Genomic DNA, 17,728 nt, shown 5'->3' with positions numbered 1-17,728 from the left:
GGCAGATAGCTGGACGGCTAAGATATTGAACTCGGGTACTGAAATACATCAGCAAAAAAGCACTACAATCCTGCTATTCACACCAGGATATTACAAGCACACCGGGCCTATGCTTCCATTGACCACCGTGTTTAATTACACAATCTCAACACAACCGTAATACGACACCAACTCTTGTGTTTAAATAGCCGTGTCTCGGTTGTAATGGAAATGAATACCTCCAGCAATATAAAATTAACATCCACGCTGTGATCTAAACAAATGTTTTTCTTCAAAAGGCGTATCATATGGCAGACTAAAAATACGGAGGAAAGGGAGAAGGGCCCTGGCCTAGAAAAGCCCTTAGATGAGGAGGAGCCTGACAAGCCCTGACGTGGGGGAATATAACTCAAGGACATTCGAGTGACATCTTTAATAAACCCGGCCATCCAGATATATTGGGCTTTAAAAATAACACAGCCACCAATAAATACATCTCCGAATTTGCCACAGTGAAATAATTAACCCAGCTCAGATCTCGGAGCAGTATCACAACCGTAAGCTTTCACGGGAATCGATCCGCCACACCTGGCTAAATGCAAATCGTACTATTTCAGGTGAATCGATAGTATATGACAAAAGGCTTTTTCTGTGCCAGTACCAGAAAATCAGGCAAAGAAAATGCACAGTGGTTTAATCATGAGGCAGTGGCCTACCATCTGTATGCCGGCTATGCCCCTGCACACCCACATATTCATGAAGTCTGGAGTGAACGGCTGATATGCCTGCATACTGTCATTAACTCCTATCTGGGTTCTCAGAAATTCACATGTACGTTGTTGGAAGCAAGCTAGTAAGCTCAGTCTTCATTTTGAGGAAAGTCTTTATATGCAAGGTGTAGCGTTTTACTGCTGCTGATACACAGACCCCCGTAAATACAGTTTGCTAGCTTGTTTCCCCTCTGCAGTACAGGGCTAGATGGGTGGCAGGCGGCTAAAATGGCTGGTTCTGTACAATAGCCACAGAATTAGCCGAAGATTAGCAGACTAAAGCTGACACTTGGCTCTGTGTGCGCAGATAACACACGAGCCACCACGAAGGGGATGCGGGCGCTAAAGACGGCAAACATCAGCCTAGTTTGTATTTCATGGCTTTTCATACTAACACGACCTATTTCCTTTTCACTGGGAGTTATTAAATGGAAAGGGCCGGGTCAAGGTCATTATTCCATGTCTGCATTTAATGTGATGTAACAGCTATGCGGACATGAAACGAGTGCATCCTCCAAAGTGGCAAGTTTCAATTTTAAATCGGTACACTGTACACAAAAATAGACTGGATGAAACGACACTCGTCCAGCAGTGTGTTTTATTTCAGTGACTTCCATCCGACAACAGGGCCCTCGCGGGAGGAGAGAAAGTTGTTCTAATTTCTGCTACGTCTTTTTAGATCTCGTAATTCAACCCTTTCTCTTTCTCCTCATCACCACCTCGTAAGTCGCCTAGAGTCTAATTGTGTTTTGGGGACCAGTGGGTCCCAACTAGCGGAGGACAGTACATTTGGTTCCGCTAAAATCATAAGTTGCCCTTTTCGTGCTTTTTTTTCTCCCCTGTGCGTTATTGATGGTGAACTGATTGGAATGAGTTACAAAAAAAAAAAAGAAACAGTGACAATTACGCTCTGCTGCAACCTTATTACAAGGTAATGCGAGGGAATTTACGACACCCGGGGTCCACTGACATTTTGAGAGGAGTCATTTTCAAGTGTCTGTTTAGCATGCAACTGTGCAGAAAAGCCGAAGAGAACAGTCAGTCATCCTCCTGATTCCCAATCTCTCTCCCTCTCTCATTACCATCTCCCTCTTCCTTTCTTTCTCTCCTCTCTCTCTTTCTCTCTCTCTGTCCTTCTCCCTCTCTATCCCTAGCTCTCTATGAAATTGTCAGGATCTCTACATATAAGCCCCCCAAAAACTGATTGGTGCAAGATTGAGCGGCATTCTTCGTGATCAGCAAGCAATCTGTTTTACTTCAAAGAGCGTGTCATCGAGCCATAAATGTCAATGTGGTTTTCATGGTGATGGACTGGAGCGTGGATCTGTCATGTCAGCCTCAGTGAGACGACACCTCTAACTGTTGTCGATGCACACTGTCGACTTGCCATGTTCAAAATCAGGGCATCTCTCTGTTGTATTCAAATAAACCCCCCTGACTGGTTCAAAGGGATTCAGTTCGCAGATAGGGCCAGAACGAGAGAAACATTTGATGGTTCTTTGACATCACGCAGAAAAACACTGAAATAATTACAGATACCAGACTTTGCCCCCTCCCCCCCCCCCCACCGCTGCACATACACTGAATTCAATCAGTTCGTAATCATATGTTTAGAAAGAAAGCTACTGCTTTGGGCCAATCACAAAATACAACTTGCACAGTCCAATATGCCTCGTGAATTGAATAGCACAGCTGCAACAGCATTGACTGCACTTTTCAATAAGCAATAGAATTAGAGCATTTCTGTGGTCTAGAGTTAGGACACATTTTTCTTAATTACAAAGCATTTATTTGTCAGAGCACAAGCACAACCCGTTTTTATTCATTCTGGAACTCTGCAGGCTACCCATACATTATCACTTAACAGCTTGTTTTGTGTATACATACACGATATATCCGCATATACGACTTCACTGGACGGCATCCAAGTTGGGCTGCCACGGTCTTAGCATCTCCGGGAGGGGAGCCACTGAGGGCCGGAGAGCCTGGCTACCTCGGACTCGCCTCAGCCCGAAGTGCTGACCTCGCTGAAATCTGCTTAGAGCACAGACGGGGGGGGGGCAGTCCCACATCAGCACTTCTATCAATCTTGCGGTGCCTATCCGGCCGTGTATTAATAAGACAGACAGACGCGGGGCCTTCGTTATTGACGTAGGGTTTCAGGAACTGCTCCTGAAAGAGAAGAGCTGCTGCTCTTCATGGCTGTGTCACTCACGTTAAGGGCATATATTGACTCGTTAGCGAAGAAAGTATCTTGTTCCCGAAGGAAATGCTGCCCGACATTAGGTAACTAATTGACCTGCATCAAACTTTCATTATTTGTTAATGGAAATGGAGTGTGTGTTGACCATGGAAAGGTCATGGAGGCAATAAAAGGAGTGATGCTTTATGGGCCCCGGACTCCCCACTGAGTAACTCCAGCAGGACAGAGATGAAGGGAGGAAGGGAGGGAGAGAGAGAGAGAGAGAGAGGAGAGAGAAGAAAGGAGAGGGGAAGGGTGGGAGAGAGAGAGAGAGAGAGGGAGAGAGAGAGAGAGAGAGAGAAGAAAGGAGAGGGGAAGGGTGGTGAGAGAGAGAGAGAGAGAGAGAGGGAGAGAGAGAGAGGAGAGAGAAGAAAGGAGAGGGGAAGGGTGGGAGAGAGAGAGAGAGAGAGAGAAGAAGAAAGGAGAGGGGAAGGGTGGTGAGAGAGAGAGAGAGAGAGAGGGAGAGAGAGAGGAGAGAGAAGAAAGGAGAGGGGAAGGGTGGTGAGAGAGAGAGAGAGAGAGGGAGAGAGAGAGAGGAGAGAGAAGAAAGGAGAGGGGAAGGGTGGTGAGAGAGAGAGAGAGAGAGAGGGAGAGAGAGAGAGGAGAGAGAAGAAAGGAGAGGGGAAGGGTGGGAGAGAGAGAGGGAGAGAGAGAGAGAGAGAGAGAGAAGAAAGGAGAGGGGAAGGGTTCGGGAGAGAGAAGGGACCTGATTGCATTAGGATATCTTATCCATAATGCATGGTTATCAAATAAGCTGGGGGAAAAATGTTCTCAGTACCAGTTCAGAGTGAAGTTTAATTTTCTTGTTAGAATGAGTCACTCCAATTATAAATGGCCTGATTTTATTATGTAAATTATTGAAATAATGAGAGTAAAATATCAAATTAATTGGATCATGTAATTCAAACAATGATAGGGCCACTCCTAATGGCTCTTTGGCCAGGCAATCTTCCAAAAATTCATTTTTTAAAACTTAGATTTTTTTTTTTGAGGCTTGGAAACGTGACCGACTCATTTTGTTGCACCGCCATGAATATCCACTTCCTCTGGAAGGCTTTTTGTTTGGTGATGGTGATGCAGGAAAAAAATCACAACACTTAAATTTAATTTCAAGCTTTTATTGTCACATCCGTCTGCAGCCAGGCGCTCTAAGCAAGCACTCCAAAGTCTCTGGGCTTCATTTATGCTCTTGAATGATCTGGATAATTTCCCATCAGTGTCACAAAACATTACCAGATACCCATCTGGAGACTTGCAAGTTGAAACACAAAAGTTTATATGGCTGCCACAAGGACCACCAGAAAGGCTTTTAAACAGGGTCCACATACCTGACCCCACATCTTGTAAGCTGCCTGACTCCACACTGCATAGTGTTCAGAATGCAATGAGACAATGGTGGGAGAAAAAAAACCTTCATTCCAGGCAGGGGACTGAACTCCATAAAAATTAATTAACAAATGATAATTAAATACACACCAAACTGCCCCTGAAAATTAATGACATTCAACACAATTTTTCAGAGGATAACTCTCGTTTCACACGAGAATCCATTTACATTCATGCCCAAACCCAAGCCTTTCCTCTGAATGTGGAGAGGCTGTAGCAGTCATCCCGAACAACAGAAAAGACTATGTGTGGTCATGCCCCCCCCCCCCCCCCCCCCACACACACACACACACTAACACACTCACACACACACACACACTTAAACACACACACTCTAACACACACAGACACACAAACACACGCACACCAGCACACACACACACACACACACACTAACACACATACACACACACACACACACACACACTACCACACACACTCACACACATTCACACACACACAAAATCTGGAATGTTCTTTTTTGTTTTGGGGAGAATGAGAAGACGGCACTCCACACACAGTCTGCTCACTGGCTGCATTCCATCCTCGGTCCTCCGTCCAGAAGAGCAGCAGAACTCCCCGGAGAAATTCGCCCCCTCTCCAAATGAGCGGAATATCACATCACAATAACAGGGAGCCATCTGACAGCAAACCTAATTAGGGCTAATATCACTGCTCAATCACTCGCCCAACTCTCATTCCACATCCAACTAGTGGGATACCGCACACCCACGACCCATACACACACTCACACACACACACTAACACACACACACACACACACACACACACACACACACACACACACACACACAGTACATGTCCACACATGTATAATATGCAAATTGACTTCCTCCAATTTATGGCATTCAGCTCTGAAATGTTTTACTATTCATATAACACCATAAACACAACCTCTGCCAAACTCACACAGTCACACACACAAATCCACAAACACTGCGTGATTTCCCAGTCATATAATCACACTGAAATCCCCTTGCGACCTGGGTGAGACATCCACCCTTGAGTCTTTTAGAGAAAGATGTCGCACTCCGAGGCTTGATGACATTTTCCCCCCTGAGGGGAGTCTGCGCTGTGCACCTGCCACCTGCCACGCTCATATCCACACTTTATTGTCACTTAATCTCACGGGCACCTCACACAGCTGGACTGCCCTAGTAAGCACTGGCCCTTAAAGAACAAGAGGGGAAGTGCAGGGGACATGCTAGTGAGGACATGTGGACGTGAGGACATGTGGACATGAAGACAGGTGGATATGTGGATATGAACACATGAAGTCATGAAGTCATGTGGATATGAAGACATGAAGTCATGTGGATATGAAGACATGTGGACATGTGGTAAGGAGACATATAAACATGAAGACATGTGGACGTATAGCCAAGTGGATATGAAGACATGAAGATATGTGGATATGTGGACATGTGGATATGAAGACATGTAGACATGTGGGTATGAAGACATGTAGGCATGTGGGTATGAAGACATGTAGGCATGTGGGAACCCTACACTGAGTTAAGCTGGGAACAGAGGACTGTGACAAAGCCACAAACCAGCCAATAATGGCCTGCCTTGCTGGAACAACAACAAATAGACACTGACTGTACTGTGTCGTCACTGGAACATCCTTACTGTCAGAATCGTAGGCTTCCCACAAGACTGTTAAAAAAAACTACAGAAAATGCTGAAGGTAATCGATGTGTGTGTATATATTGAATGTGTGTGTGTGTGTGTGTGTGTGTGTGTGTGTGTGTGTGTGTGTGTGTGTGTGTGTGTGTATGTGTGTGTGGTGTTATTTTCAAAAGCAGTGGGGGGGGAAAAACTAAGCTCAAGGTGCGATGAGTAAGGCACTCCCTATAAGAGGCATGTCTCCCTGGACTTATCCTCTAACGAGAGGCCCGTTGAGTTATCCTCTAACGAGAGGCCCGTGCTGCATTAGTGCCAGAAGCAAGGCCATGTCTCCAGTGACCCTGAGATGCTTTTACAGCACCCACTCGCAGGAATATTACTCCCTCCGCCCGACACTTGGTTTTTCTTCTTTTTTCTCACTCTCTCTCTCTCTCTCTTTTTTCCACCTTCCGTTTTTACGATTTAGGAGAAGCTGCCGTTTGTTATTAGGTGCTACTGGCCATCTTCAGCTCGGTTCATCCTTCTCTCAGCCTGCTGCCACCCTTCGACGCCTTCTCTCACCTCCTCCACCCTCCCCGCCATCTGTCTCGTCCCCCCCCCCCCCCCCCCCCCCCACCTCCCTCGCCATTCCTCCCTGCCTCACTCTTCACACTCTTTCAATCATTTTTTATAACTCCTCTGGCTGCCCTGAACATTCTGTCCATGTCTTCTTTCATATTCTGTCTCTCTCTCTCTCTCTATTGCTCTCCCTCTGTCTCTCTCTCTCTCTAATCATATCTACCCTCCTCCCTCCCTCTCCCTCTCTCCCTCTCTCCCTCTCTTTCTGCCTCTGAATTAAACATACCGGACGACACCCATATTGCTCATAATGCTTGAGTCGTTTGTTAAGTACCCTGTGGAAGTGACAGCCCCGGAGGAGGGACAGTATGGTGTTTTTAATTGGAGTGCAGTGGCACTGAGGCATGTGACGCCGGCCCGACTCAAATGGGTGTTGTCTCGCGCAGCTGACCGCCACTTGTTAATGTCATCTCACAGCTAATCACGTCGCACAGCCCACCTCTTTCTGCCCCTGTTGGCCTCAAGTGCCTCGCTTGCGGGAGGGGAAGGGAGATTTAAGGAATCACTTAACCAGGTGAACCCGACAGGTCAACAACAAAAAGGCTTTTAGTTGGCTGAGTAGGCAAGAGAAAATAGTATGACCCTGATAAATCTTTTAAATAAATATGTATATAAATAATTCTTTTTTTCACATCGACAACCTAAAATATTTACACTACATCGTTTTTAGTTCTTGGTATAGTTATAATTATAGCTAATTATAAGTTAGAGATATCTATACTAATATGTATATAGATGTACATTATGGAAAGCAAGTGTCTTAATGGTCTAAACTAAATGGTGTTTTTTGAGGACCAACGCTATCGGAGACTGAGTCTAACATTACAACATAGTTTAATATCCATCCCACCCACTGTCTATAAGATATCGTGTTAGTGTTTGGGGTGTATACCAGGGTTATTTATGAGTTAGTTAATGGGTATGTAGGAGTTAGGATTAGTGGACAATTATGTTAAAAGGTATTGTCAAGCACTGTACCACAGGCAGATATAAAGGCTACCATGAGATTTGAAGAACATTTGAAGAGAGGGTAGAGAATCAACAGGCCGTTTAAAAGCAGCAATGAGTGAGTCTGTGGCGGACATCTCGAGAGCCTCTGATGGTGGAGCACTCTCTGCGTCTGGACTGTGACTCCATCCTCTTCGTTCCGACACTCTCACTCTCACCATCCTCCCTCTGCCTCATGCTCAGTCTCTCATTCTTAGACAGCAAGGGAGGTTTTACCCGCCCGTCCCACATTCTCAAACCCTCTCTGCCAATTTCTCTCTCTCTCTCTCTCTCTCTCTCTCTCTCTCTCTGAAAATCAGCCTCCTTCATTCCTTCTCCTACTATCACCACCTACCGCCATTTTTTGGCTTCAGGGCCAGTTTTCCAGAGAGAGTGAGTTAGAGGTAGAGGAAGAGAGAAAAAGAGGGCGAGAGCGAGAGAGAGAGAGAGAGAAAGAAAGAAAGAGAAATAACGAGTGAGAGGAGCAGCTGCTGAAATATTTATTGATCTGTTTTTCTGGGCTGTATTTATTTTCCTGCGTGTCTCCCTCGGCCTCTGCTCACGCTCCCTCACACTCGCACTAGCGCTCACAGAAAAGCACCTCCAGTCCTGCTGTGCTACTGTCCCTCCCCCCCAAACACACACACACACACACACACACACACACACCACACCCCTACGCCCCCCTGACACCACGGTGTACCCATTATTTAACATTTGTTGCACTGTGGTTTTACCGTGCCAAAGATGAGCAGCGAGGGATGAAGGCAAGGAGCGGGGAGCGCGGAGCGCGGTGGGGATGGGGGAGGGGGGGTGTTCATCGGAGACACGGAGCTCTCGCAGCCCCCCTGGGCTCTGAGGGGGGGGGGGGGGCGGGGGGGGCACTGATGGGACCGTAATGGGAGCATAATTGCAGATGGGCTGCAGATGTTGCCTCAGAAGCCAGACTCAGCCGTGGCTTCAGTGGAACGGGCGCGAGCAGCTGAGCCTGTAGTCTTTGCTCACGTTGTTGTGTTTTGCGGTCGTTGTTGCTTTTGCTAATGTTGTTGTTGTTGTTGTTGTTGTTTTGAGGTTGGATAGGAGCGTCCATTCTCAAGCTGTTGCAGTTTGCAAACCTCTCCAAAGCAGCATTTAATTATCGTTGCAGCCTTCAAACGATCTCTTCAAAAGCAGACTGCAATACACTAGACTACTAGTCTCTATCTGTCTCTCTCATACACCTTTTTTCCCTCTCCCTTTCCCTGCCTATCCTTTCTCTTTCTCTTTCTCTGTCTCTCCCCGTCTCTCTTTTTCCCATTCAGACGTTTAATCTGCAATGCTCTGATTGAAGCGAGCGCCTCTTTTAACTTGTGACAGGTATTTTAATGTCACTGTGTCGCACTGACAGGACCTGTCTCTTTGCATGGTCTCTGCATCTTCTGTCCGCTGTCACCGTGCCTATTCACAGCTCGTGCGTTGTCAGTTCTCCCCTTAAAAAGCAATATCATCTCAATGGGACTGACCCAGGAAAAAAAAAGACGAAAACAGAAAAACCACATCGCTCTGCGACAGCAACCACTGCGACGGCCACGAAAAAGAAGCTGCAAGATTAATATAGTGATAAAAGGGGATGTTAACATGAAAATGTGCACGTCTGAAATTGCTGTTTACAGAATGACAGGAATGTTACACTAAAAGCATGGTGTACAATAACACACAGTCATGATAACACAAAGTCAATTACGGTGAAAAGCGGGGCTCAAAGAGACCCACGCCACGGTAGCGGTATAGCTCTGCCATAGACGCTAAACGCTAAATACCATACTCTAAACGCTGAATACCATAGACGCTACATTAAAGGCAGCTACAGTGAATGGGCAGCATTTTCTGCATGGCCACTTACTCACTTCTTTAACTCAGCTCAGTTTGCAGAACATTACAGGCTTAGAAATCTGTGGAATGCCTAGACTTGAAGTGAATGCTTGAGAGGGTCTCGAATGCAGCCCGTCAACGTCGCCGCCATGGAGACGCACGACACTCGTCTTGGTATTCTTCATCAGAAATACAAAGAATACTCTTTGTCTTCTTTCACGTCAGTTTGAGGGTGGCGTCTGCATCTTACTCTCAGGTTTGTGTACATATGTGGATGTTTCGCCTGGCGTGTCGAACCCAAAACAACAGATCAGGTGGTCGGATGATAAGACAGACAGAGAGGCCGATGCTGATAAGATGATATATTGTACTGAACATCTAAAGCAGAAAGCGTGGAAGGCCCTTACCTTGACAAACAAGGGGACAAATGTTTTGGGTTTAGCCCATCCTTAGTAGACTGTAATCTCTTCATCTGTTCAACAGATTGCCTCATATACATACTCTCTTTTTCTCTCTCTCTCTCTCTCTCTCGCTCTTGCCATCTCGTTGCCCCTCTCCTTCTATCACTGTCTTTGTTTCTCTCCATATCTCTCTCCCTCCTTGTTTCACACACACACACACACAGACACACAAGCACACACGCCTTTTTTTCCTTGTGTCTGTCTGTCTGTCTCTGTATCACACAAACACCACACACACACGCACACACACACACACACACACACACACACACACACACACAAACACACACACACACACAGGCCGCTCACGCAGCGTGGCTGGTATTAGAGTGTAAGCCCTCGCCATTGATTTGGCGGTGAGCTTTGTGTGTGTGGTAATGAGGACAGGGATTGGAGCAAGGACCCCAGCTCCTCCGCACTCACTCCCTCAGGGCATGGCTGCCCGCCCCACACACACACACACACACACACACACACACACGCGCGCGCACACTCACACACACGCACACGCACACACACACATACACAGCCACACACACACACACACACACACACACACACACTCACAGTCACACACCCACACACACACACACCCACACACACACACACACACACACACACACACAGCAAAGACCCCAGCTCCTCCGCACTTGCTCCCCCCGAGAACGGCTCCCCGCCCCACCACCACAGAGAGCTGTGGCAGGCAGGCGCCTCCCATTCCAACACACTAACAGCACAAAACTGGGCAAAAAGACGAGGAAGAAAGAGAAAAAAATTGGACAGTGGAGTCTTGACAGCTCAATCCCAAGGCGTAGCAGAAACAGGATGAGGCTTTACCCAGGCCCAGTATTATATTAAGTTATTCTATACATGCCGGTATTGATAAGAGATCAATAAAACGTATTTACGGGTGCATGACTGTAGGAATATATAGATACACTAGGTCCCCCAGACCATGAAATTGATTTACTGCAACCACCTTCACTGGGGGAATTGTCTGTATTCATCTTGCCTGTGGTCCCCAATAGCAGTGGCAATAGGTTTAAATATCATGGCTATATATATATATGTGTGTGTGTGTGTGTGTGTGTGTGTGTGTGTGTGTGCGTGTGTGAGAGGTAGAGAGAATGTGTGCGTAGGAGTGTTGATGTTTAAACTGTACACCAGTGTGTCTGTGGGTGTATACTGTATGTACAGTGATGCATTCTAAGTAGCTTATGTGTGACCTGGTCAGCAAATACAGACGTTCACCAGTGTGTGTGTGTGTGTGTGTGTGTGTGTGTGTGTGTGTGTGTGTGTGTGTGTGTGTGTGTGTGTGTGTGTGTGTGTGTGTGTGTGTGTGTGTGTGTGTGTGTGTGTGTGTGTGTGTGTGTGTGTGTGTGTGTGTGTGTGTCTCTGTGTGCATTGACAGCCTCTGTGGATTTTCCCTGAGGTTATGTATGCATGCTGTATGTACTGCATGTAGTGAAGGGAGAGAGCAGTTAGCCCTACCAGCCTTGAACCCTACAGGTCTACAGACCCTGAACTCTGACCGCAGCACCAAAGCGCAAGGCTCCAGGGTATGGCAGTCAGAGCACACACACTCATCTCCACACGTCACTCCATCACACCGCACAATACAACATACAGTTAACACACAGGGCAAGTGGATATACATAAGTAAGTGCACAGTGCACACTATCCAACACGCACTAGGTCCTTCGTGTGCACACACATTGTGGGCTAACGTGTTTGTTAGGGGCTCACCGGGCATCTCGCATCGGCACCTACACCTACACATCCGCCAGAGCACCACTCAAGTGATCCTTGTCTTCGAGAGCGCTAAATAAAACATGGCCTCTTTTTCATGATTATTCGAGTGAGGGCAATCTCATGCACATATTCATGCACAGGGCAGCCAAGCCCACACAAGGAGCAGCATGCCAAGGAGAGAGGGTGGGGGGGGGCAAACAGGTTGGGGGGGGGGGGGGGTATTACACTAATTAAACATGGGTAAACTACCTGTCCCACGCCAGTCACCGCGGCTGTTCATTTCCATAAAATTACGCTCCCTACACCGTATATAATAATAATTGTAATTAAAATTATAAAGCTCGGCAACCGCTCGGCAACTATAATCATTATTTATGGGACTGGAAGCTCATGTGTAATTGCTTTCCGAGGAGCAAAATGTAACAGCGGCGGAGGTGTTAAGTGAAAGGAAGGGAGGCAACGAGTAAACGAGCGAGCGGATACCCAAGGGCAAAGCCATGAGGAACCAGGCTGCCACTGCGACAACATCCTAAAAGTCACACGATGACCCCTGACTGGATTCACCTGTGGGTGTGTCTAGGGGAGTCAGTCTCTCTCTGCGCAGCCGTGGATGGTCAGTGATTTCCTCTGGTGCTCCCCTTGACCTTGAGTTGACCTTGAGTTTAGCATAAGAGAAGAACCTGAGCCACCAGGTTGCCAGATTGTTTTGGTGTGGCTGTTTCGAGTCAACAACCCTGAATCACAATTTAACCAGTGAGTGCTTCCAATCTGTCTTTTTCCTCACAATTTCTCTCTATCTCTCTCTCTCTCTCTCTCTCTCTCTCTCTCTCTCTCCTTCTCACTCTCTCTCTCACTTTTTCTCACACACACCGCCCTCATGTTGTCTTCTCCATGACAACAGCTCATTGTATCAATGTGTTCCGCGGTGTCGCAATCTGTCACTCTTCCTTTCCAACAGGTGCAATAAGCCATGTGCAACTCCCCAAGCACACAGAGGAATGCTTTCCCCTCACTTTCCCCAGAGTTGGCTGAAAAATGTGTGTCAACACCCTGCCTCCTCCACAAACAGCCACAGAGAGGAAGAAGGAGAGGGAGGGAGAAAGAGAGAGTGAGAGAGAGAGAAAGGGAGAGAGGGAGAGAGGGTGGAAGAGAGGAAAGAGAGTGCCAGAGGAAGTCTGAATCCCTAAATTGGAATCTGGACGAAGATGAAGAAAACAGGCTTGAGAAAATAAAAACCACATATTCATCTCGACCCCAGCCAGCTCTCGAACAATATAAATAACCCTGACAAATAAATAAACAACACAAGGCAGGCCTTGAGTGTGTGAGCCTGGCTCCGAGCAATGGAGAGACAGAAAGAGAGGGAGAGAGAGAGAGAGAGAGAGAGAGTGAGAGAAAAAAAACAACAGCAACAACGTGGCCCAGATAAAGCGTGGATTTCTTCAAAGCGAGCAAGGCGAGTTGAAAGGCCCCTCCGGATTTGAGAGGCAAGGCATCTGTCGTGTGCTGACAGTGCACGCCACCTCTCCTCCCCTTAATCTCCGAGCCAGAAGCGATCCGGCGGCACGGCGCGACGCGGTGCACTGCCGCGGTAACCAGGAGGGGTGGAGTGGGGGGATTCTAACATGTGCTCAGCGCGCCCGACCCCACTTGTCCCCCATATGCTGTGGTAACGAGGAGGATCAGTCACCGAGCCGCGACCGACATGCTCACCTGTGACCCCCCCCCCCCCCCCCCCCCCCCCTCACCAGCGCACTCCTCCTCACCTTCATCATCACACCTCGCTATCGCTTCATCTCTCGGTATCCATGGCGCTGATGCCGCCACTTTGGCGTGCGCTCGCGCAGGCATCTGTGGCTTTGGCTCAGCGATATCATCAGCAACAGAGACCTGGAGGCTCGGGGAGGGGAGGGGAGGGGAGAGACCGGGAGGTGCCTGGAGCTCTGCAGCCAAGGCGCTGTGGGGGTTTGCTCTGGTGGTGGTGGTGGTGGGAAGGGCGGGAGGAGGGTGGGGGGGGGACTTGAGCAAGGGACCGGTATGTGTCAGGTGATGAAGACGCATTGGGATCTAATGGAGAGGAAACCCAGTGAATTCCCTCCTTTGTATTCTCTGCGCTGAGGAAAAATCTCCCTCAACATTACTGCGCTATTACCTCTAATAGGCATCACTTTGATACACAGCGCAGTACATCCTATAGCACTGTGAACTCAGAGGCTGGGGTCATTTCTCCGTAAAGTTAAGATTCATCAAACGAGCGAGATGGATAAAAAGAAAACATCAAAGCCTCCGTCTGTGAGGCTTTGGCTATTGTTTGCCTCAGCAACAGGCTCTCTCCCCTGGCCCATGAAGGGTCTAATTAAACACCGACTCCACCTGTTTGCCACAAAGCTCATTACGGAGGGCATCCTGGATCCTGTGCCTCTTTGCTATGGCTGGCGCCGATAAGAATTGCTCCGGCGATATCAGCTGACAATGATCATAATGATTGCTTTCAAAAGAATAATTAGGTCTAATGAAGTGTCAGCCCTATCGCAGGGCCCTAACTAGGGGACTGTGAGGCACTGTCTAGGTGCTGGGGCTTTGACACATACAGTGGATGCTCTGGTGGCCTTATTAGCATCCACCAAGTGGAAACAGGTGCTCAGCTGGGAGTTCACATATGCAATGGCTCACGTGACAACCCTTGAATAAGTGGTTTCTGCCATCCATTTCTTTTTTTTCTCTCTTCTCTCTCTCTTTTACTCCCTCTCACAGAGGTCAGTCTGTTGGTCTGTCTAGGCCGGGGGAATCTAGAATGGCTAAGAGACATAAACAGAAAGAAAGGTCAACTGAGGACAAGTACAAGGCCCCCTTCAAATGCATCTTGTGGGTATTTTCCCTCCATTTTACCCAAGAGTACCCTTTGGGGCATGTGAGGATGGATTTGACAAAATGGGGCAGCACTTACTACATCAAGGGGGTTTCACAGCGCGGCAGGCTAGTCAACAATTGCTAATGCACCTCAAACTCGTCATTGCCTGGGTCTGAATCCCCCTCTGATCGCCCATCACCTTCACTCAAGGTGAAGCGGCCTACATGCTCTTAGCAGAAATCCCAGTGTGTGTGTCTGTGTGTGTGTGTGTGTGTGTGTGTGTGTGTGTGTGTGTGTGTGTGTGTGTGTGTGTGTGTGTGTGTGTGTGTGTGTGTGTGAGCGCCTAGCTAATGGCTAGGGCACTCTGTAATCACAGGCATCTAGGGAGAGAGAAACATGAGTGACTGCAGAACGGCACTGATCTGGCAAAGAGGGGAGAGGAGAGAAGGTGGGGGGTGGGGGGGGACTTAAACAGAATGGTGAGGCCACTCAATGTGATCTGATAAGGGACATGAGAAGTGCTGGACCATCTTGGACCTGCCAGGCCAGAGAGGGAGACAGTGGCAGGGTGGGGTGGGAGGGGGGGGGGGGGGGGGGGAGAGTGAATTAAATGGAAATCTTGTAGAGAGACAGCTTGAAAACGGCCAGGCGAGGTAGGCACACATCCTAAAACACACACACACACACACACACACACACACACACACACACACACACACACACACACACACACACACACACATACGCAAACAGATGCCTAATGCTATCTCTCAAAACAGCCTGACACACACACACACATGAACACACACACACACACCTATCTCACACACCTACCCTAAAAATGCTTGAAAGTGTCCTGAGATGTGCTCCTATATTCACTGTCAGCCATAAATTGTCTCCTGCTGTTTTGATTTTCACTAAGTGTGTTTTAACCAGTTCACTGTGTGACTAGGAATAACTAGGAACCTTGCCTGAATTCCCATTTCATTCCTCTCGAAAATGCCTTACAATTTCATAAGGCCTCTTCTGCCAACTCTCCACTGCCTTTCTTCTCAGAGACAATCCACTTAAATGTGTACACACACACACACAAACACACACACGTACACACGCTCTCACACACACACACACACACACACACACACACACACTCACACAAACACCTCCCTCAGCAGACGGCAATGCCTGCTATGAGAAATCCCACGGTGATATGTGCTTTGTGTCTGCTCGCAGTAAGCAGCAGATTAGCTTCAGCAAATTAAAGCGCTGGCAGTTGTGTAACTGATAAATTGTTAATGGGTTGTGTTTAGATCTGGGGAGGAAACGCGCCCACACTTCCTCAGAAAACCATAGCGGTGGCTACAGAGGTAAGTGTTAAGTGAATACCGCGCGGGCAGAAGACCTTTGCATTATGAGTTACGGGAGAGATCAATCTTGACACCAGAGGGGACCCATCTGATTTGATGTCCATTTCGGATTTTTGTGGTCGAATATTAGCAGGGTGAAATATTGACGTGATGCGTTTTCCCCACACTACATAAGTTTTTCTCATCTTAAAAACTGTCAGGGAAAAAAAACACACTGAGTCAAGTCACCAACTCTTCTTTTGTTTTAGTTAATAATAAAGGACACCAAAATGCCCTGTGATTCATCACGATGCGTGAGGGAGCCCAATTATCCCACACACGGGATGTAAATTCCATGCGTCTCGGAGAGATATCATATCACATAGGGGTAAAGGTAGGTGCAAGCCACATGCTTTTTTTATTTCGCTCAGGATTCGTGCGCCTCTAAGATAAATGACCCAGACTGCGCGTGCGGAACCGTTCAGCGTACAAAATGTTAAGTCGCAGGAAAATCTTGGCAACTATCGTTTAAACACTGAAGTCAGGGTCTACATTGTCATGTTTATTCAGGAGTATAAATATGCAACACATACGCTATCTGTTTTTCACCAAAGCACACACGCGCGGTCGTTCAAAGTGTTGGGATGCTGCGTTAAGGCATGCATTTCCCGTTCGTGATTTTGACAACCCTTCCCCCAGTACGCTCCATCAAGTATAGCCTACTTACAAATAAGAGCCTAGCGTCTGAATTTTCCATTGGGGTATATATTAATATGCTGAAGATGTACGGTGTGGGACAGCAGGGGAGACACGGCTGTGTTTGGCAAACAGACAGCGCAAGATGCTTGTGTTCTTACCAAAGACCGACACACGCTTTAGCACACTCACCGACACACACTATGAGCAAAACAAACCCCGACTCACATACACGTATGATTCATGGATAGGTAGACCCCCAGCATGCGGCCACAACTGCATTAGTATTCAACTCCAGTGCCTTGACAGAGCACGAAGGGAGATGTGTGTGAAACACGTCCTCAAGCGAGTCCTTATCAAACTAAAGGAATGTAGGCTAACTTACCTTTCCAGAGCACCAGCAGCAGGACGCAAGCCAGCATGTTTCGCAAGATGAGGCAGCTCATGATGATCTTCAACGTTTTTCTTTCCTTTTGACGAAATTTGCAGCTATTGTAGTCCTTTCAGTAGAATAAAATGATTCACAAAGTGATTTTTGTTGTGTTTTGTTTTAAACAGGAAATATTGGTAATCACAAGCACATCAAGCAATCACATGAGATCCGTCTCCAACGAGATGTTTCTGTACCCTTGTTGTCGCCCCCTAATGACCCTCATCCAAAAAGGAGTGATGAAGCAAGAAAGAAAGAAGACACCCACAACACTGCCAGCTGGTGGTTCTAAACCGTTGAAGGACTGCCAAAGGACACTGAAATCCTGGTACACAAAACGACAAGTACTCCCACGACACGTCAAACGTGATTTATTATTCTACAGATAGGCAAGCCTTCTACAGAACACTGACAGAGCGCAATAGTGACTTCCTTCGAAATGGCACACTCAGAATATGGGAGAAAGTCCGTGCATTTAGTTGCTTTCCTCGTCCGGTTTGTAGTCTTTTTTTCTATAGGCACGCAACGCATTCAGTGTCTGAGGACCGAGTGCATCATTCGACCAGGCAACTAACGGGGAGCGTAAAAGCAAACTTTGACAGACAGCTCAAGGAGACATGTCCTCCACCAATCATAACATCGAAGGAAAGGGGAGGCAGACCAAGGAGGAAAGATAGCCAATCAGGAACTCTGGATGTGAGAAAGAGGC

The 17,728-nt window shown here is 47.5% G+C and overlaps 1 protein-coding gene across 1 annotated transcript in view; it reads right to left on the bottom strand.

The window, feature by feature from the left end:
• Positions 1-17,360, bottom strand: part of iglon5 (IgLON family member 5) — a 127,515-nt gene extending 110,155 nt beyond the window's left edge. The window contains exon 1 of the mRNA XM_080858640.1: positions 16,975-17,360. Within this exon, the coding sequence (XP_080714766.1) occupies positions 16,975-17,035 (61 nt within the window). The 5' untranslated portion in view covers positions 17,036-17,360. The remainder of the gene's footprint in view (positions 1-16,974) is intronic.
• Positions 17,361-17,728: the final 368 nt, after the last annotated feature.

This window comes from Sprattus sprattus (assembly GCF_963457725.1).
Source record: "Sprattus sprattus genome assembly, chromosome: 19".
In the NCBI taxonomy this organism is placed as follows: domain Eukaryota; kingdom Metazoa; phylum Chordata; class Actinopteri; order Clupeiformes; family Clupeidae; genus Sprattus; species Sprattus sprattus.
Note: the sequence above shows the minus strand (reverse complement) of the source record. Positions and strands in the feature narration are given on the sequence as shown.